General features: G+C 35.2%; 2 protein-coding genes and 1 long non-coding RNA gene across 7 annotated transcripts; 2 read left to right on the plus strand and 1 right to left on the minus strand.

Annotated features, from left to right (window-relative positions):
- Nucleotides 2,526-6,372, minus strand: LOC107617339. 5 transcript variants are annotated; one of them, XR_002354044.1, is made up of 6 exons: nt 6,235-6,372; nt 4,452-4,831; nt 4,101-4,336; nt 3,810-4,003; nt 3,414-3,709; nt 2,526-3,042 (listed from the first exon to the last, which is right to left on the minus strand). XR_002354044.1 is itself a non-coding variant. In XM_021111491.1 (5 exons), exons 2-5 carry the CDS (start codon nt 4,299-4,301, stop codon nt 3,475-3,477), a joined length of 552 nt encoding a protein of 183 aa, XP_020967150.1. In that variant the 5' UTR covers nt 4,302-4,336; nt 4,452-4,680; the 3' UTR covers nt 3,413-3,474. The 5 variants fall into 5 exon arrangements, 2 of the variants coding, with proteins under 2 accessions (XP_020967150.1, XP_020967149.1); XR_002354043.1 differs by lacking the exon at nt 6,235-6,372 and adding an exon at nt 6,023-6,192 and having other exon boundaries at nt 3,810-4,025; XR_002354042.1 differs by lacking the exon at nt 6,235-6,372 and having other exon boundaries at nt 3,414-3,516; nt 3,617-3,709; nt 3,810-4,025; nt 4,452-4,680.
- On the plus strand, nt 18,950-20,015 carry LOC107617341. Its single transcript, XR_002354045.1, has 3 exons — nt 18,950-19,108; nt 19,350-19,396; nt 19,944-20,015. It is a non-coding gene; the product is annotated as an uncharacterized LOC107617341 (long non-coding RNA).
- LOC107615524 lies at nt 23,296-24,109 on the plus strand. Its single transcript, XM_021111858.1, is given in 4 exon segments — nt 23,296-23,592; nt 23,679-23,834; nt 23,935-24,017; nt 24,019-24,109. Coding segments are annotated over 4 exon segments (612 nt in total). The 5' UTR covers nt 23,296-23,310.

A 27,301-nucleotide genomic window follows, 5' to 3' on the forward strand; every position in this document is an offset into this window, starting at 1 on the left:
TTCTAATCACAAATAAAAAACATTTACTTATTTAAATATTATAAATAAATACATTTAATATTTATATTCGAAAATAAATAAATATAAATAATATTTATTTTCGAAAATAAACAAATATAAATAATATTTATTTTCGAAAATAAATAAATATCACTATTATTTATTTTTGAAAATAACTACATAAATATAAATAATATTTGTTTTCAAAAATATATAAAATATTTAATAATATTTATATTTAAAAATAAAAAAATCTAAATAATATTAATTTTCGAAAATAAATAAATATCAATAAAATTTTTATTTAAATACATAAAATTTATGAACTTACATAAATTAGATGATCCAAATAATTGATGATATATTCTTCGAGTGCCATATAATTACGTACCATTTTTAATCACTACAAATTAATAATTTTTTTATATAATTTTTTTCCTTCAAGCAATTCTAACTCTAACATTCTTCTTCAGTCTCTCAACTTCTCCTCTCACGATAAAATTGTGAAGCATTCAACAACAACACAAACACCCTTAACTCTAACACTCTTCTTCAGCTTCTCAACTTCTCTCACGGTAAAATTGTGAAGCATTCAACAACAACACTTATGGATGAAAATGGTCCCCAGAAGCTCAATTTATAGAGCTTCTTTGAGGGTTGCTGGTTACCGGAATAAGAGGCTGTCCCCTACATGCAGACCACCTGCAACATGCCCTCCCGTATTGCTCCAGGCTCCTCGAAAATGAGCGAAGACTCTGCTTCGCTGCTAGAATTCAGAGGCAACACGCTCCCTGCGTGTTGCCAGGGCTGTGCCAACCGTCACTGCAAGCCACTTCACCACGCCTCCATGCATGTTTTCAGCACCTGCCATGCCTCTGACGCCCTATCACCATGCCCCCAGCGTGTTGAACCTGACACCCACAATGCGGCAAAACACCCCTTCCCAATATTGAGTCAATATACCAAAGATGAACATTTTGGTATAATGGTAACTAATTCAGTAAATATTATTATTTTTAATTAGTATTTGGTTAATAATAATTTATATTTATATTTATAAAAATTTATACATATAAATTAATAAAATTTATTTATTAAAAATAATTTAGTATTTATACTGACTAAATATAAAATAAAATTACTAAAAATTATTGATTCCTAAAATTTTTTGGATTCTATTTTTGGTGAGACAATATGATTATTTTATCATTTTTATAGTTAACTCCTAATGAAAAATGTATAATTGCTAAGTTAAAATGATGAGTTGGTCATCAACATGTCACTTAACAACGGTCAATTCAACACTTTAACTTAATATATAAACTCCGTTAAATTAGTAAATAATTAGTCGATAAATTAGTTTTTAATAAAGAAGATTAGAAATGTAAATATTATATCAAATTAGGATAGAGCTCATCGAAACGAGAATTTTGACACTAATTTCAAGAAATTCGACCCAAGATTGGACCGAACGGACCGGACCGGTTGAACCGGCCCAAACCGAGCCCGTGGGCCCAACCGGACCAACCTTTAAATGAGCCAAAGCTCATTTTCTTCTTCAAAATGCAGCAAAAGCGGAGCTGAATGCAGAGAGGAGAAGAGAAGGGCACGAAACCCTTGCGTTAACTTCCGAATGCCATAACTTTCCGATCCAAGCTCCGATTGCCGCACCGTTTGCGGCCACGCGACCACCGCGTCAAGCTCTACATTTCTACTGGAACAATTTCATAGGTAACCTGCTATTTCACCTCAGCCTTTTCTTCCCCAGTTTTTGGAAAATTAAGCGGAGATATTGAATTTCTTTACTCTTTGATGTTTTAGGATCCAATTAGCTTGAGAAAAACATTTACTCTTGCTTATGTGAAGCTTGGGTAAGGTGAAGATACCATAATTCCATTTTAATTTTATTGAATTTATGTTTTGGATATTAAAGTGGGTATATATGTGTTATAAATGTGTATTAGGTTGTGAATAAATAATTGGGGTTTGAAATAGTGAATATTGGAACTTGGAGGAAGCATAGCCTAGAGTTTATTGAGCTTTTGAGGGGCTGTCTTGGTTTTAATTAAATTGCTTTGATCATTACATAGGAATTGGCCAATGTTTGGTTTAAGTTTCTTGCATTTAATATATAATGTTCTGTGAAAACTGAAAACTTAGGCTAGATGACACTACAAGAGAGGCGGGAATGGGCGCCGGGATTGGATTTAGTGGCGGTTTCCAGCAACCGCTGGTATAACCGCTGCTAAATCAAAATTTCGCAGCACTTCATTAGAAAACCGCCGCAATGTTTATCCATAGTGTCCAAGTTTCCGCACATTTAGCGGCAGTTTCAAATCACCGCTAAATATTAATATAGTCTCTGTCAGGGATATCGGCGGTTGCAAACCGCCGCCAGATATAATAGTTATTGGTTTAAAATATTATTCAATTATTTTTAAATTCGTTTTATATTTTTTATTATTTTAAGAGTGAATATTTTTAACCTTAGAATCTAAACTTGTAGCAAAAACAAAATTGAAATATAAGCAAAACAAGAAATATATATCCATCAAAATACGAACAAAAAGAAATCTCTTTCAAAGAGTTGCTCAGTCTAATTCAATAAAATGTTTGCTTCAATACAAAATATCTCCAAACCTAATATTCTATTTTTCACTCTATCACTCCACGAAACTCATCCCTTGCAGCAATGTCTGGTGGCAGCTCCTCACCTTGCCGTTGAAACAGATAAATTAGAGCACTTTCCATCGCCTTCATCTTTTTCTTCTCTGCTGCTGCCTCATCCTCCATCGCCTTCCTCTTCAACTTCTCGCCTTTCAGCTCTGCGTGCAGTTCAAGTAGTTTCCTCTGAGTCTCCTCTAGTTGGACTCCGTTGCCAGGCGCATGTGAATTTAGACCGAAGAGTTAACTAGGAGTCGGTCCAAAACCCACATCACGTACTCTACCTGGTTTCTCTTTTCCGAAAACCTGAGCGATGGAATCATTTTGAGACAACACCCTAGATGACTCATCATGTTGCTTAATCTCCTCAATTCTTTCCTACAGACACGAATTAGCAAATACAATAAATATGTTGATGGGTCCATCTCATGTCAAGAACACACCAAAAGATAACAACATAGGATGCCAACCACTATAAAAAGAAGTAAGGGATAAATGAAACTCAATCATTCAAATTCTACCCCAACTGTTTCCAAATTATATCGAAGTTCAAAATGTCTATAAACATAACAGGTAAATTTGCAATGATAATTAAAGTAAGCTGAATTAGAAATTGTAAAGGTCTCTTGGTCCATTATGACATAGGGGAGTAAACCATTCACCAAAGAGGTAAAAAAACAAAATAACATAGAAAAGTAGACTACTAGAGGTCTTAACTTTATTGATCAATTATAAGTAGTAGTACTTACATTGATAGCTCTTGCTTCATCATTCATATAGGAGCCATCTTTTTTTTTTTGTGCACTTGATCTATAACTCTCCTCTACCGACTATTCTCCTTTGTTGTTCCGACTGTATCAACAAATTTTATGCCATTACCGTAATTAACACAATCAAGGCAACCTTAAGTCACAGAAATAGTCCAAAGAATGAATAACAAAATGTAAAGTACATCTTCTTCCATCCGTCGTGCAAAGCTTTTTGAACCGCCTGTGTGGGTATATAGTTGCTTTGATCGATTCTTCGCATTTTTCCTGCACTTCTCCTATTGGTCCATTAGAGGCAAAGGGCGATTAGAAACTGATTTAAAAAGACTCAACACAACATAAAAACTATTGCTGTGTACCAATGATCTACTAGATTACCTTCATCTCAGCTTTGGCACGATAGTCAAGGAACCATCTCCAATGCTCTTGATCAATTCCCGGCGGACGGTTCTCAATATTTTGTTCAGTCATGAACGTTGGCTCGAAATAAGCATTATACAACCTCAGCCTTATTTTCTTCCAAGACTTCCCCATACTTTTCAAAATATTTTTCTTGATAGTTCCTTCGCTATCTTCATCAAAGTGGAAAATTTGCTATATAGATAATAATAATTTGTCAAAAATTGTAAAAATAAGCATATTTATTTCAAAAGGGATATAAACTTTTACCTTCACACATTTGTTATAAACTTTGTCCTTAGTGGTAATCTTACGCCAACTTTCCTCACAAATAGGAAATTTTTCAAAGTCAGATCCTAGCAGACCAAGCACGCCACTCAACAGTCCAGCTTCGTTTTCAATTGCTTGCTTTGCATTGTTGAACCTGAGCATGATCTTTCTACCGTTAGGCCGTTCCATAGCCTCCCTCATGCTTAGTCTTGCCGGCTTGATTGTGCCATCGGAATCTATAAGCCAAACATAATACCTTATGTGTATCCGTAGTGGATAGCATGCGAGAATCACAATACATAACAAGAGTCTAAATCATGTTGAACATATAAAAATTATTAAACAAATTACCGATTATCCTGACTTCTCAAAACTCTATAGTCTTGCGTCCTTTGCGATTTTGAGCTCTAGAATCAATAAAGGAGTCATCAACTTGTTGATCAACAGAATCTACATCATTGGCATTATCCACGGAGTTTACATGGCTTGGCTCTGAGTTCTGAATATTATTTGTGCTCGTTTGTGGAGCAGGCCTTGGTACACTGCGCGGCAGAAGGAATGGGCGTGAAGTTGGAGGGACACTATCACCACTGTCTGGGAGAATTCCAAAGTCATTGTGGTGGGAAGTCGAGACCGGAGGTGGAGCCGTTTGTGGTTGCTGACATCCTGGTCCTAACTTTGGTTTTTTCATGAAACGACATTTTCTAGCCATCTTAGAAGATAAAGGGTGCCTGTTTGAACGAAAAAAATAAATTAGAGTCAAGAGGAGTCAAAGCACATTCATGCTTTGTGGGTAAATTTGTTACAACCAAAATTGAATTATAATTCATTGACTAATTCACATAGAAAAAAACAAGTTTCCATATAGATATAAGATTACATAAATGAAAAACTATAATTTCTGCCCAAGAATCTAAATTACTCCCAACCATTTCAATATGAAAAAGCACCACATACATTCAAGAGTGTTTCAAATGCAAAGGGCAACTCCAATAGTCTGTCTAGCATTATTGTCTTATATAGCTATAATCATTATAACGAGTATATGAGGCCAAAAAAAATGTTATTTTATAATAACCATCGAATAATTAAGTGTTTTTTTAAACAGTGCACTTCACTTCACATACAAATTTTCTTTTTTTGTTGTTGTTGCTTCTACTGGGTACTCTGTTTTCTATTATATTGGCAACATGGCTTAGCAATAAAAAACATTCTTTGTATAACACCTACTAATCAGAGTACTAAGGAGTACCCTTTATATGCTGAATTTCTCAATTTTACTTTTTTGATATGTGGTGTTAATAATATATATATATAAAGAATACAAAAGATCAAGCGGACCTTGAGTTTTATTTTTCACCCTTATTAGCAGGCACACATGATGATTATGTGGAAATCAAGTTATGACTCTTATGGATACTTACTCAGTTTCTTACATCTCAAATCAATCCTAACTATACTATTATACACTCAAAAAATAATATACACAAAAAAAATTAATAACTAAATCAATAATCATATGTTATATTTTTTAATTAAATAATTAACTTCTAAAATAATCAAATATACCAAAATAAAAGAACTAAATCTATAATAAATAAACTAAATAATCAAGCTTTGACCTATGTTTGAACTACTTTGCTTTTAACTCTCTATAAAACCATGTTCTCCTTGTTAAGTTTTCTCTCTTTATTTGATATAGTTGTTCAACAAAAAAAAAAGATACAAGACCATATAAGAAAAAACACTCATCAAACGAAGCTCATTATTAACATGATTTCAAGCCTTTTATTAGGGTTTATGTTATTCATCACTGCCCAAGGGAACTAATCATCAGTTTTAATTGTTTCAGGTAATAAAATACCATATTTAATTTTCTTTAATTAGTTATTTAAAATCCTAGGCAGCTAATTTCCCATTACCTAATAAGTTTCCACCAATTCTTGATGAAACTTCAAGTCAGAATAGTAACCAAAGCAAGCTTGAGGTGATGACTGGAATTATAACTCTTACCCAAAAGAAAAATAGGTTATGATGAAAGGAACAATATAGATTTCATTTATAATATATGAGCTACTACTGTAATCAATTATTTTAAGATCAACCATTTTATTGATAGAAAGAGGAGGGTTACCGAAGTAGAGAGGATGGGTCAACAGTAATCTCGACCGGAAGACGACCACACTGGCGGAGAGACCTGAGCGACCGGCAGCTTCTGGAGACCCAGGTCCGGCGCGAGCTGAGGATCCCTCATTAGAGCGCGAGTTGCGAGAGCTTCTATTGGCTGGGGGTGCCTTCGTTCAATTTTTTGATTTAGGGCTAGGGTATAAGGATTGAGAAGCAGATGAACTTACTAATAGCGGAGCTGGGGTATTTAGTTTGTAACAAAACAAGCTGCTACTATAGTCCTGTGTCTTTGAAGTTTGAATGGTTAATAATATACATTATATCTGTAGTTGTTTGTTTTTACTTGGTGGTAGCTATGTCTAGAGGTATTGGGAAATTAAGAAAAACTATAAGTAAAATAATGAAGAAAAATTTAGATTTTAATAGTTGGACTGTAAATATATTTACTATATGATACTACAACATTTCTAATCCATAGAGATTTATAGATAGAATTTAGCTACATAGATAGAGAACTGTTTTATACATTAGATAAATACAAAAGTAAAATAGGAAGTTTTTTACCTTCACTTCGTCAAGTATTTTCTGTGGGAACCACGTTTCCGTACTTGTTATAAACTCAAACCCAAATTTAGCCCGGTACTTTCGGTCCCATTGAAGCAGTTCCTAAAAATAAAACAAAAAACCGTCTGAAATGGGTTTCATCAACGAATATGAAAAGGATTTTGATAATGAAATTGGGGATCAGCAATCAAACCCTCATCATTGAAGCCGGAGCATGACCAATGGCTCGATAGAGGTGACTGTGTCCAGAGAAGGCATCCAGCCATGACTGTATACGAGACTCTTTGAACCACAATTACCTTGCAAAGGATGTTGCGTGGTCCGAAGAAGAGAATGGAGACGCCTCTATCATCTTCTCTGCGAACCAACGGCTTCTGGTAATGAGAAAGAAGTTTCGTGTCTCCAATTTCCCTGATAGGCCACGGACATAGAAAGAATGTGCAGGGACAATTAAAATATACGATTGTAGGAAGTCTTATATGAGAGGTAAGAGTTAAATAAAAGAGCTTTATATGAGAAACCAGTCAAATAAAAGAGCTTCATATGAGAGTATAGGTTTTAAAAAATAAAAAATTTCTCAATCAATTCAATCTATTGTATACTGATATGACTAGAATACAATCCACTATCTATCATAGGTGAATACAGTAGTATATATGCATGAAATCCCGTGAATATGAGCTACATCCATGATGGAGAAATGTATTTTAGGAATCGGCGGCCTCATCACAATCCTGAACCCCGTCATCAGTGGATTCCTCTAAAACCTCATTTCTTGTCAACTGCAAGCCTTCGACATCAATTCAGGAAAGCTGGTCATACAAGACTGGGGGAGAGTACCATACGTAATAAACTCGACAATATATTGCAAGCAAAACAATGTAGCAAGCGACGGAATAACTCAATGGAAACAGAATAAAAATTACTTGCATCCCAGATAACATGTAGCTCACGAAAAGTATTGAGGAGGAGGCTTACTCATTGCAAAATTCTGTGCTTTCTTAAAAGAATACTTCTATAAAGAATTGCTGGTTCCAAGTCCAAAAAATGAAAAGATAAAGAAAAGCTTCCTTAAAAATTGAAAAAGAAAACAGGAAAAACTGTTAAAATTAAAAAAAATAATCAAGAAATATAACTAAACAATCATAATGACAGAGAATAAAATCTTCAAAATATCTTAAAAAATGGAAAACATAACAGGAATGATAGACAGATTTAAAAGACAACAAAAAATATATAAATAAACAATTATAACAGATGGAGTATAGAATCTTAAAATTGTAGATCTGTTATCTTAGATATGCTTCTAAGAAAAATACCAAGTAAACTACGACAAACTCTTCTAAAAAAAAATTACAACTGCGTCGATATATAACTTTTCGTATATTCAAATTTAATTTGAGAATATGTTACCATCTCCAATTATTTTCAATTTTTTATGGACATAGATCTACCTAAACTCTAATTTAACAGCATCTATATCCTACCTATGATAGAAAATATAAAATCCAAATATGTCTACGTCAAGTATATAAAGATTTCTTTGATTAGATATTTTGAGTATTAGAAAAATAACTCATACAGCACAAGATTGATGAGAGAGGTCGTAAGCATAACAATTCAGTGCATACTCCCAGTATCTTTTGAAAGAACTCGCTAATATTATACAATCTCCGGATTAAAAAAATGAAATTATAGTGGAGCAAGAATAATGCTACAAATTAAAGAGGAAAAAGCCAAAAACACACAACTTAAAATAATTGATTCAGTGAAAAAATATAAATAGTTGGTTTAGTGAAAAAAATAAATTATTAAACCCTCAACTCAAGATCAATATTTCAAAACTATACACCCGTAGCAGGTTTATTATACTAACAACCTTTGAGTTACTTATTTTCATGCAGAATCTACCTCCATTAGAGGCTCCTCTAAAATTGATAGAAAAAGTTCTAATGGCCAAAGATATAAAGTGGAAAGATGATGGTGTTCTTTCTACCTCAATTGATATGATAATATTTTCTGAAAAGGAGATAAACTAGAAAATTTGGACTTAAGAGTCTGAATTATAATAAATAAAATAGCTCTTCAGAGTTTAGCACTAGTTTCAGAGGTGATAATGAAAGAGGGTATGTTAATATGTTAAGAATTAATGTCACTTCTTTAGTTATATACATGACCATGATTTCCATTATCTCCAATTATGCCCACTTTTAAGATAGATGAGACTAATTAAAACAGAGCTTCTAGATGAGAGATAGATGAGATTTCTCTGCATTTATTCTTCAACAAAACAGAGAAATCCCAATAGCAGAGACATTGAGACATCAAATTGAAATCCAAAAGAGACTAGAAGAACAGCTAGATGTATTTACCATTTATACGATTCAGATAATAGTACAGTTGGTATTTTTATGCATTTATTTTTGGTATTTTTATCAAACCTTGGAATAAAAATAGTATAATTTGACATAGTTTAACTGAAAAAATTGAAATATTAAAAATAAAACATGCTTCATAACCAATAGGTACAGAAGAAATTGTAGATAAGAATAGAGGCTCAAGAAAAGTATTTGCAAGTTGTGTTAGAGAAAGCTCAGAGGACACTTTCCATGGAAGGTTCAGGCAGTAATCTAGAACCATCTCAAATGCTCAATTGACCGAATTCAACTCTGCCTTGTCTAATTTCAGGGAAAACATGAACAACAAAGATAGCAAACAAAGCATATCAGACATGAATGATTTTTATAGTTAAGTCTATGGTTTAGGTTTCCATAATTACCATGAAGTAATAAGGGGAGAAGAAAATATTGATCAAAAGCCTAAGATTAAAGAGGGTTCAATTCAGTTTGACTTAGACAGCAGATGTACCTATGATCTTGTATCTGCAAGTGGATGTGGATCTGAAATTGAAGCCAAAATGCTTTCATATAGGCTATGATCATTTTGAACAAACCATATGTTTTTTTTTCTTTCATATTGTTTAACTAAGGTTACGTATTAGGAATAAAGTTTATCTGATTCACTTAGCAATATCTTTAATGATCTTAACGTCATGATAAAATCTTCATGAAATTCTATATTTATCTTCACGATTCTACATGAGAGATAGATGAGATTAATTAAAATCAATCAAGTCTCATTACTCAAGAGAAACAAAATAACAGAGCAATTCATTCTTGCTTATCAATACATACGTTTCAAGTAGTTAAAGTTATGACAGAAACAGAATAATGATTAGCCAGCTTAGCTTGCTCATATGGGACCAAGTCACATAAATCAAATTCCTAACTCTAAACAGCAGTAGTTAGCCCCAATTAATAGAAGATATGGACAAATTCTTGTTCAAAATTCCGAACAAGGGGTGAAAGCACTAATGAAAGTTCAAAGTGTTAGAACTAACCAGGGACAGGGAGAGGCTGCGATAGCTCAGGATGGCGAACGGTAGAGAGTGGCTCAACAGTTTCGTGCACGGCGGGCAGAGGACCCAGGATCGGCAGCACCTTCGCAGTGGAGCAGCGACGGCAGAGTTCGCGCGCTTCCAAGGAATCTTTGTGGGGTTCTACTTAATTTGGGGAAGAATGAGTTAGAATATATAGGAAAAATTAAAAAGGGGTAAAGGAGAAATTGAGTTAACAAATCCTCACCTGGTGGCATTTTGTGATGCAATCGTCGCTGATTTGTGGCACGCGAAGAAGTCATGCCTTCACAACCTTGTTTTGTGGCGGCTCTGTGTGAGGTCCCTAATTCTTCGCCACTATGCTCTGCCTCTGTTGTAGTGTGACCATAGGATAAGTTGGAATGCAGGTGTATGTTTAAAGTTTAGCAATTTGTTGATGAATATGTTTGGTAGGTGGTTGTTGGATAATTAGTGATTTGATTATGGAATGGAGATTGTTATTATGTTAATTTAGAAAGAAATATGGTTGAGTGTTGTTGCTGGAAATTGTGTTGTGTTGGTATTGATAGGTTGATAATGAATGGAATGGAAACTTTGGATGAGAATAAGGTTTAAAGAGTTTGCAAAACTTTGGTTTTGGGCTGAACTTCGGCGAGCTATAACTTGGTTTTCGGAACCTCAAATTTATTCCAACTTGTTTTAAATGAAAATTGAGTTCGTGAAGTTTATACCGTTCGAAGAACAGAAGAAAAATGATTTAAAACAATTAAGTTATGCCCGTCGGAAATTTTGGTGTCGATTATGTAACTATGCAGGGTGACATTTTATGATTCTGCAGCTTGCCACTGAATCTGTTTTTTTTTTAAAAAGAACGTACGTCCACCGTATGCATGGCCCACGCGTACGCGTGGTTTGGATTTTGGCGATGTGTACGCGACTAGTCTTATGCATACGCATGAGGAGCTGGTAAGCGTGTTCACGCATATGCCTGGCCCACGCGCACGCATGACATGAAGTTTTCACCTACACGTACGCATGACAAAGGGACGCGCGCGCAAGCTGCACCTTTACACTCCCACGCGTACTCGTGAGCCACGTGTACGCGTGGCCCCTGTTCCAGCAAACATGATTTTTGAGTTTTAAAACTTATTTCAAACTTCTAAACTTCTATTTTCATTCCTTTAGTCATAAATAGTAGTATTAAACCTGATAATCAGATGAAGTTAAGAGATGGGGATAACTTGAAGGTAAAGTAAAGCTGAAAAGTGATGAATTGATTATGAAGTGTTACAAATGATCATATATGATACTTGGCTGGATATTCAAATGAATGATTATGCATGATACTTGGCTTGAATGATTAAATGATCTGAGATACGAGATTCCCTGGATAAAGTACCGTGGCTTGCCACCTTGTGTACCAGGTTGAAAATTCGATACTCTGTTGACCCTACGACGTAAGGGTGACCGGGCACTTATAAATTCCTGGGAATGTTAACCCCATTGAGTAATATTGATTATTTGAGAAAAATCTATGCATAGACTCCTGGGGATGCACGTCGAGGGCCAGTCTAAGGTTTTCGAACTTGTCGGGTTGGTTGAATAACCGACAGATGAGTCTCATCAGCCATAGGACAGGTATGCATCATATGCATACTACTTGAATTACTTGTTTGTGCATTAACTGGGTGTTCCTAAGTGTACTTTCCATGTTAAATGTATATTTGTTACCTGTAGTATTTGTAACCTTCTTGTACTTGCCCTTATTTGTTTATTTGTCTGTGAAATGCTGACGGAGATGGAGGTATGGAGGAATGGAAGTATGTGACTTAGATTTTAAGGTTAAGTTAAGTTAGGCTTAGATACTCTTAGAAAACCACCTTTTATGTTTTCTATTTAATACTTTAAGCTCTATAATCTGAGTGTCGGCGTTCTGAGTTTGCCTCTGGCATTCCCAGGACCTTATATCTTATTTGTGTGGCACCTTTACCATACTGAGAACCTCTGGTTCTCACCCCATACTATGTTGTTATTTTTCATATGTGGGTCGAGAGGCATCTCGTAGATGTCTAGACTCCTGAAGCGAAGTGGTTACTGGGTTATTTTGTTGTACAGTGATCTATATATATATTTATATGTACTTAGCTTTCTCTCTGCATAACTTATTCTTTTTTATCCTCTTAGAGGTTTATGGAGAGACAGAATTTTGTTTACGTACATTTGGATTTTGGATATGTTTATATATATATATATGTGTGTGTGTGTGTGTGTGTGTGTGTGTGTGTGTATCCTCCGGCCAGCCTTGACTTCGCGGGCAGAGTTTGGAGCTTGTTATTTTGTATTTTTGGCACTCTATTCCTACTTTTTATAATCTTATGTTTGATGGTTATAGTTTCCTTAGCACGCAAGTTAACTCATTTCTTGAGCATTACGTTTTTATTTCGTGATTTTTATTCCCTCTATTCTTCAAGACTCCTAGTATATTATAATCTTTCTGCTATTATATGTACACATTTTATTTTAGAGGTCGTAATACCACACCACCTCTGTTTTATGACTTATGCGTAAAGCTCAGTGTGGCAGGGTGTTACATAATATCTATACGATTTTTATTATGAGTAAATGGTGGAATGACAAAATAATTGTATGTCTTACAGAAAATATAATTAGGGGTTGAAGTCTCCCTTTTTATCAGGATTCACATTGTCTTTTGCGAAAATTGTCCGAATTTAAATTTGTACTTCACTCTTAAATCAAAGTAGTAGAATTCATATATGATAGCTATAAAACCCGGTTGATTAATGACTGATTAACCCATAAAGTAAAATTAATTCTAGAAAATTAAAAATGTGAATTTTATGGCTTAATATGATAGAGAAAATTAAAACAAGAATTTTGACACCAATTTTAAAAAAAAATTGGCTCAAGATTGGGCCGAACAGGCCAAACCGGGCCAATCGGACCTGTATTGGGCCCAAGGTCTAGCCCAATAACAAATAAGTAAAGGCAACAGTCTTATTTGCTGCCAAATGAACTTAGAAACACAGCAAGGAAAAGGGGGAAAGCTTGAAACCCTTTCCCAAATTCACTTCAATCTTTAATTAATCATAACTTTTGATCTGGAGCTCTGATCGTTGTATCGTTTGTGATCACGCGACCGCAGCGTCAAGCTCTACAAAGCCTATAAGGTTGTGCAAGAGGTAAGCCACGTTTTAACTTGAAGGGAAGGCTTAGTCTTGCCTCCTTAATCCTTAGGTAAAATAAGAATCTCAACCCTAAGTTAAACACTTGGAATTTTATGATTTAGTGATTGAGTTATTGTGTTTGCATGTGATATTATGGTTTAGGTAGTGTATATATGTGTATTAGAGCTTGATTGATGGTTTTGGAAAGCTTTGGAGTGGAGCAATAAGCTTTAAAATCTGTTGGTGAAGTTTTGGGACCTTGAAAGTTGAATTTGGAAGTGTTCCGGATTGAACGGGAATCGGCCAATGTATGGTTTCGGTTTTTTGTATCTAAAATATAATGTGGTGTGAAAATCTAGGCTAGAGACCCTAAGATAAGATTTGAACTATTGATGTTGTTGATTGGTTGAGATGAATTGTGTTGTTGTGTGTATGTGATTAGTGGATTTTGGATGCTTTGATGGTAAGATGTATGAGAGATATGCGTGTTTTGATAGATATTTAATGATTGGTTGAGATTGAATTGCGGGTGAAACTATGTTGATGGTGATGATGATATTGATTGCATGTATTGATGGTTGATGGAATTGGTATTGTTGGAACTTAGGATGAGGAAAGATATATGATATGATGTTTTGTTTGAAATTGAGTTATTTGATTGAGATTGTTTAAAATGGTGGATTGGTGGATTGTGAACTTAATAAAGATGTCAAAGTATGAGTTGAGGAGGCTTGAGGTTGATTTTGGCAAGTTTTGGTTGGTTTTGAATGAGTTTGAAGGTGTATGTTCTGAAAATTGGAAGTTATGAACTTTGATAAAAATGAAATTTTGATGAACTTCAACGGATCATATCTTGAGTTACCGTTTTTGAAATTTAATATTTTTTATATCAAATGAAAGATAATTTGACAAGCTTTAAAATGGTTTAAATTTGGTGGAAATCTGAATTCTGTGGAAAGAGATATGATCGTTGAAAGTTAGGGCCTGAAATCTGAATTCTATGAATGCTGCAGAATTTGTGATTTCTGGTTTGTATGTGCACGCACATGACAGGCGAAAATTGTTGTCGGTTTAGATTTTCTTCTTAAAGAAAGGAATTACTTCGTTGTAAACATAGCTCCAAACCAACAAACAACTCTCACATCAAATTAAAATATGGTTTTGTCACAAGTAACAAACCCCAAATAAGAATTAACCGAAGTATTTAGACTCCGGGTCGTCTCCCTAGGAATTGCGATGAAGTGGTTAATTATTGGCTATAAAGGGGCAAGGGGGTTTTGGTTGATAAGAGGAACAATAATATAAATGACAAGAAGAGTAAGGAGAGCAATAAAAGAAGCAATAAGTAAAGAGACATTCATGGAAAGGGTTGAGATCATAAGCTTTCTATCCTAGTCATTAATCATAGCAATGCTTAACAAGAATTTATCTTATTTTGTCATCTCCAACATTGGAAGAAGGTGTAGTTATCTTCCGTGAGAGAAAATCAAGCAAGACTAGTTAATCTCAAGTCAAAAGTCCTAATCAACTCGCTAATTAATTTAGCAAGAGATTAGAGTCATTGAGAATGATATTAACTATCAATTCTAGATCACCAAAATAGGTTGGGTTTTCATAACTCAAGATTGCCTAATTACTCTTTCTAAGCCAAGAATGCTCAAGGTCTACTCTAAAAACCAACCAAACATTCTGTCAAACACTTGGTGGGTAATAAAGGAAAGCATGGTAAATTTGCAAGAATAATAAAATCTAACAACTACCAATTGCAATGAGAGTAAATCAACAACTTAATTCATCAATGAAAGAAACATCAACATCAATTTGCATTAAATGTAAACCAAATCCAACATGAGTTCATCATCACAAAAGAGAGCAAAGAGGGAAATTAACATTACAACTAAGAAAATCAAGATGTAGACATGAAAAATTATAAAAGAAACAAGATGAGATCAAAGAATTAAACATGGATCTATGACAATTTAACCTAATCCTAACCTAATTCTAGAGAGAAGAGGGAGCTTCTCTCTCTAGAAAACTAACTAAAGGCTCATGTTGACTAACTAATTGCTCCCCCTTTGCTTGGACTTCAATTCTGCATGAAATACACTCAGAAACAAGTTGGATTTGGTCCTGGGCAGCTCAGAAATCGCCACAGCATTTTGCCTTTAAGTGGGTCACGTGTTAGTATCGGCGCGTACGCGCCATGTGTGCGTGCGCGTCGATTGGTTGTTTCTTCATCCGCACGGACGCGGCATGTATGCGTGCGCGTCTCTATGCAAAATCACTTCTGCACGTGCACGCCTTGTACGCGTGCGCGTCCATTGATGCATTCCCAATCTTTGTTTCTTCATGCATTCTCCACTTTGTATGCTTTTCTCCTCATTTCTTCCATCCAATACTTGCCTTATGAACCTGAAATGACTCAACAAACACATCAAGGCATCGAATGGATTTGAAGTGAATCAAAATCACCAATTTAAGGGCCTAAAAAATATGTTTTTTACACTTAAGCACAATTCAATGGAGAATTACAAAACCATGCTATTTTATTGAATAAATGTGGGAAAAGGTGGTAAAATTTCCTAAAATAAGCACAAGATAAACCACGAAATCGGGGTTTATCAGATCATACCCCGTGGATTTTTAAAGCTGTGTGTACGCACAGCCTTGTGCGCACGCACACACGGGGGACATGGCTACTGCTGGGAGCACTAGCGCGCTCTGTGCGCGCACACACGTTGGGAGGTGCATTCTATTGATGGCATTCGCACGTCCTGTGCGTGCACTGAACAATGAAAATTTTGCTTTTTGTGTGTACACACAACCCTGTGCGCATGCACACTTTCTGAAAATACTTCTGGGTGTGTGCATGCACACCCCTGTGCGTACGCACACTCCCTGTTTTCTTATAAGAACATTGTTTTTACATGTTGCACCTTCCCAACAAGCTTGTAATTCGAGACCCTATTTTAAGCTTCTGAATCCACATTTTCATCCTTTAAGTCTTAAATCAATATCAAATGCCTAGTGGTCAAGAAGAAGCTAGGGAAGGGGTAACTTGTGGATGAAGAAAATAAAAGTATTGATGGATTATGACTAATGATGATGTTATGAGTTGTTGAGGAGGATGGTAGAGTGCTATGGATGATATGAGCCGAATGGCTATGTGTCATGATGGTTTATGGCTGATTATGAATTATGATTTTAAGCCGAATGGCTGAGATACATATTGAAAGATGGCTGATAATGAATGCATATATGCTGATTTATTGATGTTATGATTGTTGCACTCAACCTATCTGAGATACAAGTTTCCTTGGATAAAAGCAGTGGCTAACCACCACGTGCTCCAGGTTGAGACTCGATACTCTGCTGACACTATGTCGTAAGTGTGGCCGGACACTATGAAAGTTTCGGATGAGCTCGCCCCCGTGAATAAACACCAGTGAGGGTGTTGTATGTGAATTATGATTATGATTATGTTTTGAATAACTCGAGTTGGGGATGCGCGACAGAGGGACAGTCTAATGGTTAGCTACCAGGACTTATCGGATTGGCTTTATAACTGACAGATGAGACTCATCAGCCACTAGGACAGGCATACATCATATGCATTATATGTGATTTGTTTGGAATGCCTAATTGACTGCATATTTACTTTCTAATTGTCTACTTGCCGTATCTGTTTCCTAATTGTGCATTTCTTTGTTGATATAATTGTGTTTGCGATATCAAATTACTGGTGGTGGTTGGGAGGTTCGAAGGATTTGGAAAGGGGAGTCTTAGTTAGACTGAAGATCCTTAGTTAGTTGCCTATTTTCATTTCTCATGGTTTAGTTATATTTATGCTCTTTGATTATAAAGTGGGAGTTCTAGGATTGCCTTCGGCTTTTTCCAGGACATTATATGTTAGATATTTGGGCACTGTTACCATGCTAAAAACCTCCAATTCTCACCCATGCGGATTTTGTGGTTTTCAGATGCAGGATGTGAGGCTCCTCGCTGAGGCATGCTGGAGACTTCTGTTTTAGCAAAGATCCTTGGCTCTCGGGACTTTATTTTGATTTTATGTACTTATTTAGATACTTATTATCTCCATTGTATATACATATGCCGTATTGACTCCTCTTAGAGGTTATTTTGGAGAAATAGGTTCTGTAACTTGTCTTTTGGGTTCTCCTACTTTATATATGTATGTATACTTCTATGCTCGGACCGGTTATCTTCGCAAACTGAGTCTTGAGTCTTGATATTTGTATTTTTGGCACTCTCTTGTATATCTTTCCGCATTAGCTTATCCTTTATTTGTTTCGTTTACGTTATCGGTCGGAGTGTTGCACTTTTCGATTTAACGGTTTTGATTTATCCCTTTTTCTTCAAAGGCTCCTAGTTATAAACATTTTTTATACTACTATACATACTAAATTTTATTTTTGGAGGTCGTAATACCTCGCCACCTCTATTTTATGACTTAAGCATAAGACTCTGTGTGACAATAGGTGAATATAGATGCTTTTAATGGGATGAGATAGACATACATATATTTTATTTATATTGTAATTAAGATAAGTAATAATTTTTTTTGTACATATTTCATTTATAAATGAGATTTATGTTACATAAATTAAGCCTTTCGTTTACATATTTGCTATCTCATTCTCACGGTAAATGAAATATCTCCTAATTTATATTATTTATTATGTAAACAAAATATATATAAAATAACAAAAAAGTGAACTTTATATAAATAGATCCATTCAGCCTAAATAATCATATTTTTTTTCATTTTCTTCTTCTTCGTCTAAACAAAAATAGCTAGTAACAATTTATATTTATTAGTGTGTATCCAAATGCAGATAAAAAAAGGATAAAAATGATCATATTTGAATGCACAACTCTTGCATTGATACACAATTAATGTGTGGGTTTTCTAGATAGGTTGAAAAATCTCATATTATTATTGATGAATATGAGGGTACTTGGTCGAAAAGATATTAAAAATGTCGAGTATAAATTTTTAATAGATTTGAAAAATCAACAATTTCAATTTCAGATTTTTTGGCTTGAACGCGATTATCGTATCGCGTCTATCGAAACAAAAAAAAAAATCATAAGACATAGCAACAAATTCACGTGAGACATGTGCAAATAAACTAATAGAATGAAATTGAAAAATTAAACTCATAACTAACTTGATCCAGTTCCAAAATGTCTACCATGTCACTACTAGAAAATTAGTTATTACAGACGGATATTTCCGACGGATTTTATCCCACTGAAATATAGAGGGAATTTCAGAGGGATTTTTTGTCGAAAAACAAAAAAAATGAATTAGCATAAATTACAGACGGAAAAGAAAATCCGTCGATAATTCCGTCGGAAAAATTAATTCTTTCCGTAAAAAATATTTACAGACGGAAAATCCGTCTGTAATTTAAATTTTCCGTCGGAAATATATTAGAATAAGGAGATGGATCACTCTACTCCCGAATACTTCAGTTCACTTTTTTTCACGTTTCCTTGAATTACTCCCATGCCCTCTCTCTCTCTCTCTCCATTGAAGATGTGACATCCTCCGGTGTCGCCGCCGCGGCTCGCGTCACACGAGCTCCTTCCACCGCCGCTCTCAATGCGTTTGCTCCTTTCGTCGTCACACGAGCTTTCTCGGCCGTGCACTTGTCTTACGAGCTCCCTCCGCCGCCACTCTCGCGCTGCTTCTTCTCTCCTCGCCGGAGGTTTGTCATCGTCTCTTCTCGTCACTGTTAGTTCAGGCAGGCCTCCGCTTCCTTCTCGTCCCTAGCCCTAACCCTTCCATTGTGATTCTTTTCCGATTTTATTATCCCTAGCCCTAACCCTGTCCCTTCCCTGTTTTTCTTAACCCTAATTCTCGTCCCTTAACCCTAATTTTCCGTTTGTTCTCTCTGGTTTAGAATTATGTTATGTGGATCGATTTTAATCCTAGTTTGTTTTTTTCAGGTCCACTGAAGGTTACACCATTTATGGTCGAGTGAAGATCCCCAGCAGTATGCTTTGTTTTTCTTTTTTGTCACTCTGATTTTTATTTTCTTACTTTTTAGTTAATTCAAAATCTAATTGTTGGATGGTGACTGATGCGAATAACCATTGTATTTGAATTGGCAGATTTTTTATATTTTGTTCAATATACTTTAGATGAACTAAAGCTTTCAACTTTAATATGTAGATGCACTAAAGCACTTTAATATGTGAGATTGACTTTGAATTGTTGATGGGACTGGTAATGGTGCTTGGGGTCATATATCAGTTCAAGTTGTTCATATTGTTTTGGAGTTCACACCAAAATCAAGTTTGATTTAGTCATTCAGAATTCATCTAATTTGAAGCTTCGGTTGGTTTATAGTATCAATTGTAATTTGAAATATTTAGAAAGATGGCTATCAAAACCTGTTAGCATCTTTGGTTCATTTACTTAGGTGTATCTGATAATGTTAATTGAGTGGAATTCAGCAAGGTTTTGCTAGAGTTTATTGTGGTGTACACCCATTCCTTGCATCCATTTCTTGTTAATGGTGTGCATAAATTTGTTAGTAGATTTAGGAACAAAAGACTATATAATTCCCGGAAAAGTGTCGAATGTCAAAGTCATACTCAATGGTGGTCAGAGAGTTACTTTTTTGAGGCCTGATGGATATTTCTCATTGTATCCTTTAATTTACATCTTCATTTTAAACTCATTTCAATTTGCATGATAACTGCTATTACAATAATACTTTAGTTAATGATAGTATTTTTTTGTTGAGCAACAAACTAGTTCCTTAACATGTTTGCTTTAAGCCACAACGTCTCAAATATTTCTTGATGGATGCTTCATGAGGTCTGAAAATTATAGCTTTTTTGATGAGTATGCAGGGCCAGGGGACAAGGCTGTTTGTGGCAACAAAACTAGGACGAATTCGAGCTTAAGAATGCAGACTTGGTTGTTGAGAGAGTTATTGGCAATTCAGATGAGTTCTTCAAGGTTACAACAATTTCTTCTCAAATTTCTTAATTCTTCATGTGGATTTTGTTATTGGCATTGTAAATTGATTCCATTTGTCTAAGCTTTTCCTCTGAACTTACACTCCCATTGTTTTAAATTTGTTATGCATAGGATTTTCTCAATCTGTTTGTTTGACTTTTTCAACTCTTTTTCATTTGCACAAAATCAGAACATCTACACCATCAAGGCATATAGTAGTTTATATGATTTAACATTAAATTCCTTTATTTTCATTATAGCATGATCATTTTTTCATTGCCACTGCAGGCAAGAATTGTTGCAAGCATGTGAAAAGCATAAGGAAGAGCAAGTGATTGCTTTGAAGCACTCTATGCAAAGTGGAATAATTAGTTTTTACCAGATTGCTTTTTTATGTTGATGTGGCCCCTATCCTTAGATTATTTTCTTGATGTCAAGGTCCTTTTCTTCTCACACTTCTAGGCTGTCATTTACAGGCACAGGCAATGAAAGAGCAAGCTCAACTGAGGGAGAAAATGGCATACCAATACAAGCTTGGTAACTTTGAGGTGAGAATCTCAAATTAAACTATTTGAGGCTCTTTGGTTAGTTTTAATGGTTTTGCTTGTTTATTTGTAATTTTGTCACTATAAGCTGCTGCTGCAATCCAGAGAAGGTTGGATCCTGATGCTGCTTTATAGTTGGATATAGCTTCCATGAATAAATATTGAGAAAAGAGCTTTCTGATCAAAGAATTTGGTGACAGCTTCATGGTGATCATGCCTTCATTTTTGTTGCTTTATAGTTGGATATAGCTTCCATGCTGCTTTATAGTTAAATGCTCACTGTTTGTACTCATTTTTGCTTACTGCTATTTAGAATTTTAGATACTAGAATTTTGTAGAGGTTCTGCTTTTTAGCATGAAGTTAAGGTGGAAAAAATAGTATCTGCATTTCATTCGGTGCTCACTGGGTTGCAATATGCCTTAAATATCTCATCGTCGTGATATTGTATTGAAGCCAAAAATTGTCCATAGGAGGTCCAGCAGAAAAAAAGTATAGTTTTTAACTTGCCCTTGCAGTTTTTCTCCCTCTTTCCATCATGAATATTTTGTTTGATTCTCTTTTGTAATAGTATGAAACTGCATAAACTCTTTCAGTGTCATCGTCTTCATTAATGGTGTGAATGGAGCAAGTCAGAAGAGAACGAGCCACCAATGATGGCAGCATGCATTCAAGTCTGCTACCCATCTCACTGTGTTGCTTTGGAAGCTTAGATGCTACATTGATTCTACTCTAATTTGATGGGTGTTATATGCTTCGCAGGTAGTGAAAATTGTTCAGGATTATATGGGTGTATCATCATCCATACCTTCGCTATAAAATAGAAATTCTAGATAGTATCCATACATATATTGGTAGATAGTAAAATCCAAAATTCAATCTTTTCTTATTGAGTACCAGAAACAGCTGTTCTAGGCCTCATATGGTAGAAGTAAATATCAATATATAAAATATGTCATGAATTTAGATGTTCAACAATCATTTCATGTTAATTATACATAATTGACAGGAAATTATTGGAGTATAAGTTTGATAACTGCCAAATTACTATTATATTTTTCTTGTATTAAAATTAATTAATTTTTAAATTTTTATTTTTAAAAGATTTGGAATTTAGAATTTAAGATTTAAGGTTAAAGTTTAAAGGTCGGCAGCGGATGGCTGGTGGATAGAAAAAAAGAGACAGAAGCGAGAAGAGTGATTGTAAATAAAAACTTAAAAAAATTATTTAAAAAACTAGCTGAAATTGGTAGTGTTGCCCAATGAAAGGTTGACTTTTTAGTGGGATTGTATTAAAAGCATTAACATTGTGCAGTTATCATTGTCAACTTTAGTACATTATTGCACCATGAATTTTGCAATAGAGATTAGCCATAGAATATTTGCTAGCTATATAACTAGTGACTGTACCGTGTGTGTGATGTAGAAAAAATATTTATTACTTAAAATTCATTTTTTCAATGATTACTTTTTGGAAGCTAATTAGCGATTCAGTCACAACTTCAATTGCAGATCTCTGTAGCTAATCCCCCAATGTTCAGATTTTTCATGGTTACTAATAATTTCTTTTAGGGATGCTTGTCTGCATAAATGTATTCCTCTTAAATTCCAATAGCTTCACTGGGAGGATTCCACATTCTATTGGTAATTTATCGAACCTATATTGGTTAGATTTAGCTGACAATGAGCTTCAAGGACCTATACCAATTTCTAGTGGCAGTGTACCTGGTCTTGATAAGTTGCACCATGCCAAACATTTGTGAGTCAACTCTTTTATTTTCTGCAATAAATGGCTTACTACTTTTATGTAGAAAAATCCATCTAATACGTGTTACATGCAGTCATCTTGGGAAGAATAATCTCAGGCAATATTCCTCCTCAACTTTTTAGCTCGGAAATGGCTCTGATTCATCTGTAAGAATTCTAATTTTTTTTCATATAGTGTCTGCCTTTGGGATCCAATTCTTCAGTGATTAATTTTAGGTGTTGTAAAAATTGTTTAGCCACCATAGCTGCTGTAGGCATAGGCACCTTAGACTCTCATATAAATTCAAAATTTTCAGGTATCATGATGCGTAACAACATGATTGTGCCTTTCCTTTTTCCCCCTTTTTTGGGGTGTGCGATTTGTAAATTATTGGATTTAAAGTTTTGCTTGGTGACAGTTGCTATTTTTTGGTAGTCTCAATACATCAAAGAGAGAATATGATTATTATCCCACTATTGGAAAGAATTGAATGATGATGTTGACTCCATTTCTGTCACATGCAACAACAATTCTTGGCCGTAGAATTCAGCAGCCTACCATTCCACACTTCCTAACAGATCTTATTATATACCTTGAACTACTTCTTTCTCTCATTGTCTTTTGTGTTTGTTTCTCTAAACAGCAAAACAATGTTACTAAGAAGCTCCTCGACACCAATACCAACCTCGTTCATACCCCATTCTAGGGAACCATCCTCCCCTGAAGCAGAAAGGGTTCTTCAATTTTCTAGAACAAGATCGTTTGCCAGTCCAAGACAAAACTTGCCTGACTCATCAGATCATCGAAGCCCAACAAAGCACGACAACAAGAGTCGCATACCACGTAGTAACGTGCTCAAGAGTCAGCATGGTACCAAGATCAAAGAAAGTGACCAAGTGATTCACACAACAAAAGGGAAACCTTCAATCAGATAACTCTTCTCAGTCTCAGGTTTAGATAGGCAAGTCCTAGTAGAATATGATGAAGATGGTGGTGAAGAAACGAAGAGAGGTAATAGGGGAGTGATGGTGGCAAGATATGTGGTGGCAGTGGAAGAGTCCCAGATGGAGGTGGCTGGGAATCAGATAAGACTCATGCTTATTACCAAACCATGATTCAAGCTAACCCCAACAATGCGCTTCTGCTTGGAAATTATGCTAAGTTCTTAAAAGAGGTAAAGCTTGTTTTTGAAACTTATCAATACATGGAAGATCTAAGAAAACTATTGTGCTCTGTCTATGAATGGTTCACTAATATTCAATTTGCAAATATAGGTTCGTAGAGATTATCCTAAAGCCGAGGAGTATCTTGAAAGAGCCATTTTGGCTAATCCTGGTGATGCAACTGTTTTGTGACTCTGCGGATTTAATTTGGCAAATGGAGAAGGAGGCTGATAGTGCTGGGGGCTATTTTGATCAAGCTGTTAAAAGCGCCCCTGATGATTGGTAAGATATATACCACTATTTCAGCACATGGATGATCTGGTTTTAGAGAACATTTGTGACCGTGTGAGGAAAGCTGGGATGATGAAGAAGAAGCAGCAGCAGCAGCAGAAAATTGTTCAAATGAGTTAGGAAATTGAATAGGAGTTGCTTGTAACATAGTTCTTTTAATTTACTAGTATGAGGAAAATTATTTAGAGCCCTTTGGATACCCATTAACAACTTTTAATTTACTCAATACACTTTGTTGATGTATGGTTGTTATTTATTATTATAGTTGATGTATCAATACACTTTGTTTATGTTTTGAATTATATTGACTTGTTTGTTTATAGTATTTTGTATGAAAACAAGCTTATTTTGTAATTGGAAAAATAAAAAAAAATATTTTATCTTACTGATGGATTTACAGATGGATTTTCTATCTGTAATTAGAGTGGGAGATAATTTTCCAAAGTTCAAATTACAGACGGAAAATCTGTCGGAAAATCCGTCTGTAATTACAGACGGAAAATCCGTCTGAAAATCTATCTGTAATTACAGACAAAAAATTTGTCTGAAAATCTGTCTGTAATTACAGACGGAAAATCCATCAGAAATTTCGTCGCCTTTGGGAAATGGATGGAGAATTTACAGAGGGAAAATCCATCGGTAACTAGTAAAAATCCGTCGGTAATTTTCCGACGGAAAAAAAATCCGTCAGTAAATAATTTCCGACGGGGCTTTTACAGAGGGACAAAATCCGTCGGTAATTTCGTCGGTAACCAAAAATCCGTCTGTAATAAAGACCAAATCCGTCTGTAAATCTGTCTGTATTAATCCATTTTCTAGTTGTGAATGTCGCTATTTGAACAACCTCTCTTCGTGGTGATTCTTACTTGTTAGCCAACTTTTTTTTATTTGGCAAAGTTCAACACACTAGGTGGAGCAAATGATTAAACAGAACAAACCAAAATAAAAATTAAAATACAATTAACTCAACTCTTATGTCATTTCTGGCATAGCCATCAACAACATAAGTTAACTACTACACCATTCCCTAAAGCAACTAAATGATCTAGTGACACAATCCACCAAATTTGTTGTCTTATTCTAAAATATTATATCATTCCGGTATAACCAAATATACCATATGACAGAAAAGAACCCAACTAACCACTTTTTGCACATGTCTTTTCTCAAAGGCATAGTCCTTAAACTCTCGAAGTACTCTTTTATCGTTACTGAGATAGTCCATGTAATACCTACCGCACAGAGCTTTACATTTAAGTCATAAAATAGAGGTGGTGTGGTATTACGACCTCTAAAATAAAATATTTATACATATGATAATAGAAAGAATATAATATACGAGGAGTCTTGAAGAATAGGTAAAGCAAAATCGCAAAATTAAAAGCGCAACGCTAAGAAATAACGTAACTTGCGAACGAAGAAAACTAAGGTTCACTAACTTACATATAAATAATAAGAGTAGAGGGTCAAGAGTACAAAATAACAAGCTCCTAGCTCAATCTACGAAGCTAAGGCTGACCGGAGAATATTTACATACATATATACTTAACCCAAAACCCAAAGTACATATATAATAAATCATGGTTCTCCATAAACCTCTAAGAGGTGCAAAATAAAACAAGTTATTAGGAGAGTTCTATACATATGATCATAAATATAAACTATACATCAAGATAAAGCCCCAAAATCCACTTTGCTGTAGAACTCCAGACGCCTAGCGAGGTGCATATTGACCTGCATCTGAAAAACAACAATATCGTATGGGATGAGAATCGGGGTTCTCAGCATGGTAAAGGTGCCACGTACATAAGATATAAGGTCCTGAGAATACCAGAGGCAATCCTAGAATGCCGACACTTTGATTATAAAACTTAAAGAACTAAAATAGAAACCATGAATCAGGGTGGTTCTCTAAGGCTTTCTAAACTTAACCAATTCCTTAAATCTAACTAAAACTTAACTAGAACCCTAATTCTCTCTGTCTTTCCTCCGTTCCTCCATCTCCGGTGAAATTACAAAGACAAACAAACAGACAATGGCAAACACAGGTAGAATACAAGTAATACAGATAGCAAATATAATAAATAACATATTATAATCAGTTAGGCAATCCCAATTAATGCACAAGCAAGCAATTCAAACAAGATGTAAATTGTGCATGCCTGTCCTACGGTTGATGAGTCTCATCCGTCGGTTATCAAGCCAACCCGATAAGTCCGGCTGCTAAACCCTGGATTGTCCCCCGACGCGCATCCCCAAGAGTCTATGCATAGCTTTTTCTCATATATATAAAATTTCTCAATGGGGGTTAACCTTCCCAGGAATTTATAAGTGCCCGGTCACCTCTTACATCGTAGGGTTAACAGAGTATCGAGTCTCAACTTGGAAAACATGGTGGCAAGCCATGGAACTTTACTCAGGAAAACTTGTATCTCAGATCATCATTTCATATTAATTCATAAACATTTCATAATCATTCATTATGGCTATATCATCACTTATACATCATATAATTGCACTTTTATACATAATTCATCATAACCCGGAGCAAGTGGGGTGGAACCACAACCCTTGCGTCTACCCGGAGAGCCTTTATACTAACCAACCTGGAGCAAGTGAGGCGAAACCACAACCCTTGCATCTACCTAGGAGGTACGTTCTCATATGCCTAGGAGAAACCAAGTAGGGGATCATAACCTCCCACCATCTTTTTGGGGTCAATTTTACAATATCAGGAGGAACAAAGAAGGGGATCCTCACCTTCCACCATCTCCTGGGGTCGCACTTTCAAGAAACAATACTCAGATGTAACATTTATTCCTTTCTTTAGCAGTTTCATAATTTAAGTAGTATTTATATATATATATATATATATTCGTAGCTTTTCCTAAATCATCACTTCTCAAACTTTTTTCATCTCTAAGTTACCATATATTCCTAGCTTTATCTCATTACTAGGCTTACTAACAAGATCTAGGATCAAAGGAATGAAAATAGAGGTTTAGAGGTTTGAAATTTGGCTTTAAAATACAAAATCCACATTTGCTGAAATAGGGGTCACGTGTATGCGTGGGATTGTAGTTTAGTCCATATCGCGAACGTATACCTTTGTCCGCGTACGCATGTATGCTGGACAGAAATAACCCTTCGTGAATGAGGGGTATACATACGCATACACTGTAGTTTG

Source organism: Arachis ipaensis, chromosome B09 (genome assembly GCF_000816755.2).
Source record: "Arachis ipaensis cultivar K30076 chromosome B09, Araip1.1, whole genome shotgun sequence".
Taxonomy (NCBI): Eukaryota; Viridiplantae; Streptophyta; class Magnoliopsida; order Fabales; family Fabaceae; genus Arachis; species Arachis ipaensis.

Bases quoted from the DNA above. Each gene is read 5' to 3' on its own strand.
- LOC107617339 (XM_021111490.1), bottom strand. From the start codon at position 4,301: ATGAGGGAGGCTATGGAACGGCCTAACGGTAGAAAGATCATGCTCAGG. The intron at 4,026-4,100 runs GTAAAAGTTTAT...TTATCTATATAG, and splicing joins TTTATAACAAATGTGTGAAG to CAAATTTTCCACTTTGATGA. The intron at 3,710-3,809 runs GTAATCTAGTAG...ATGGACCAATAG, and splicing joins GTGCCAAAGCTGAGATGAAG to GAGAAGTGCAGGAAAAATGC.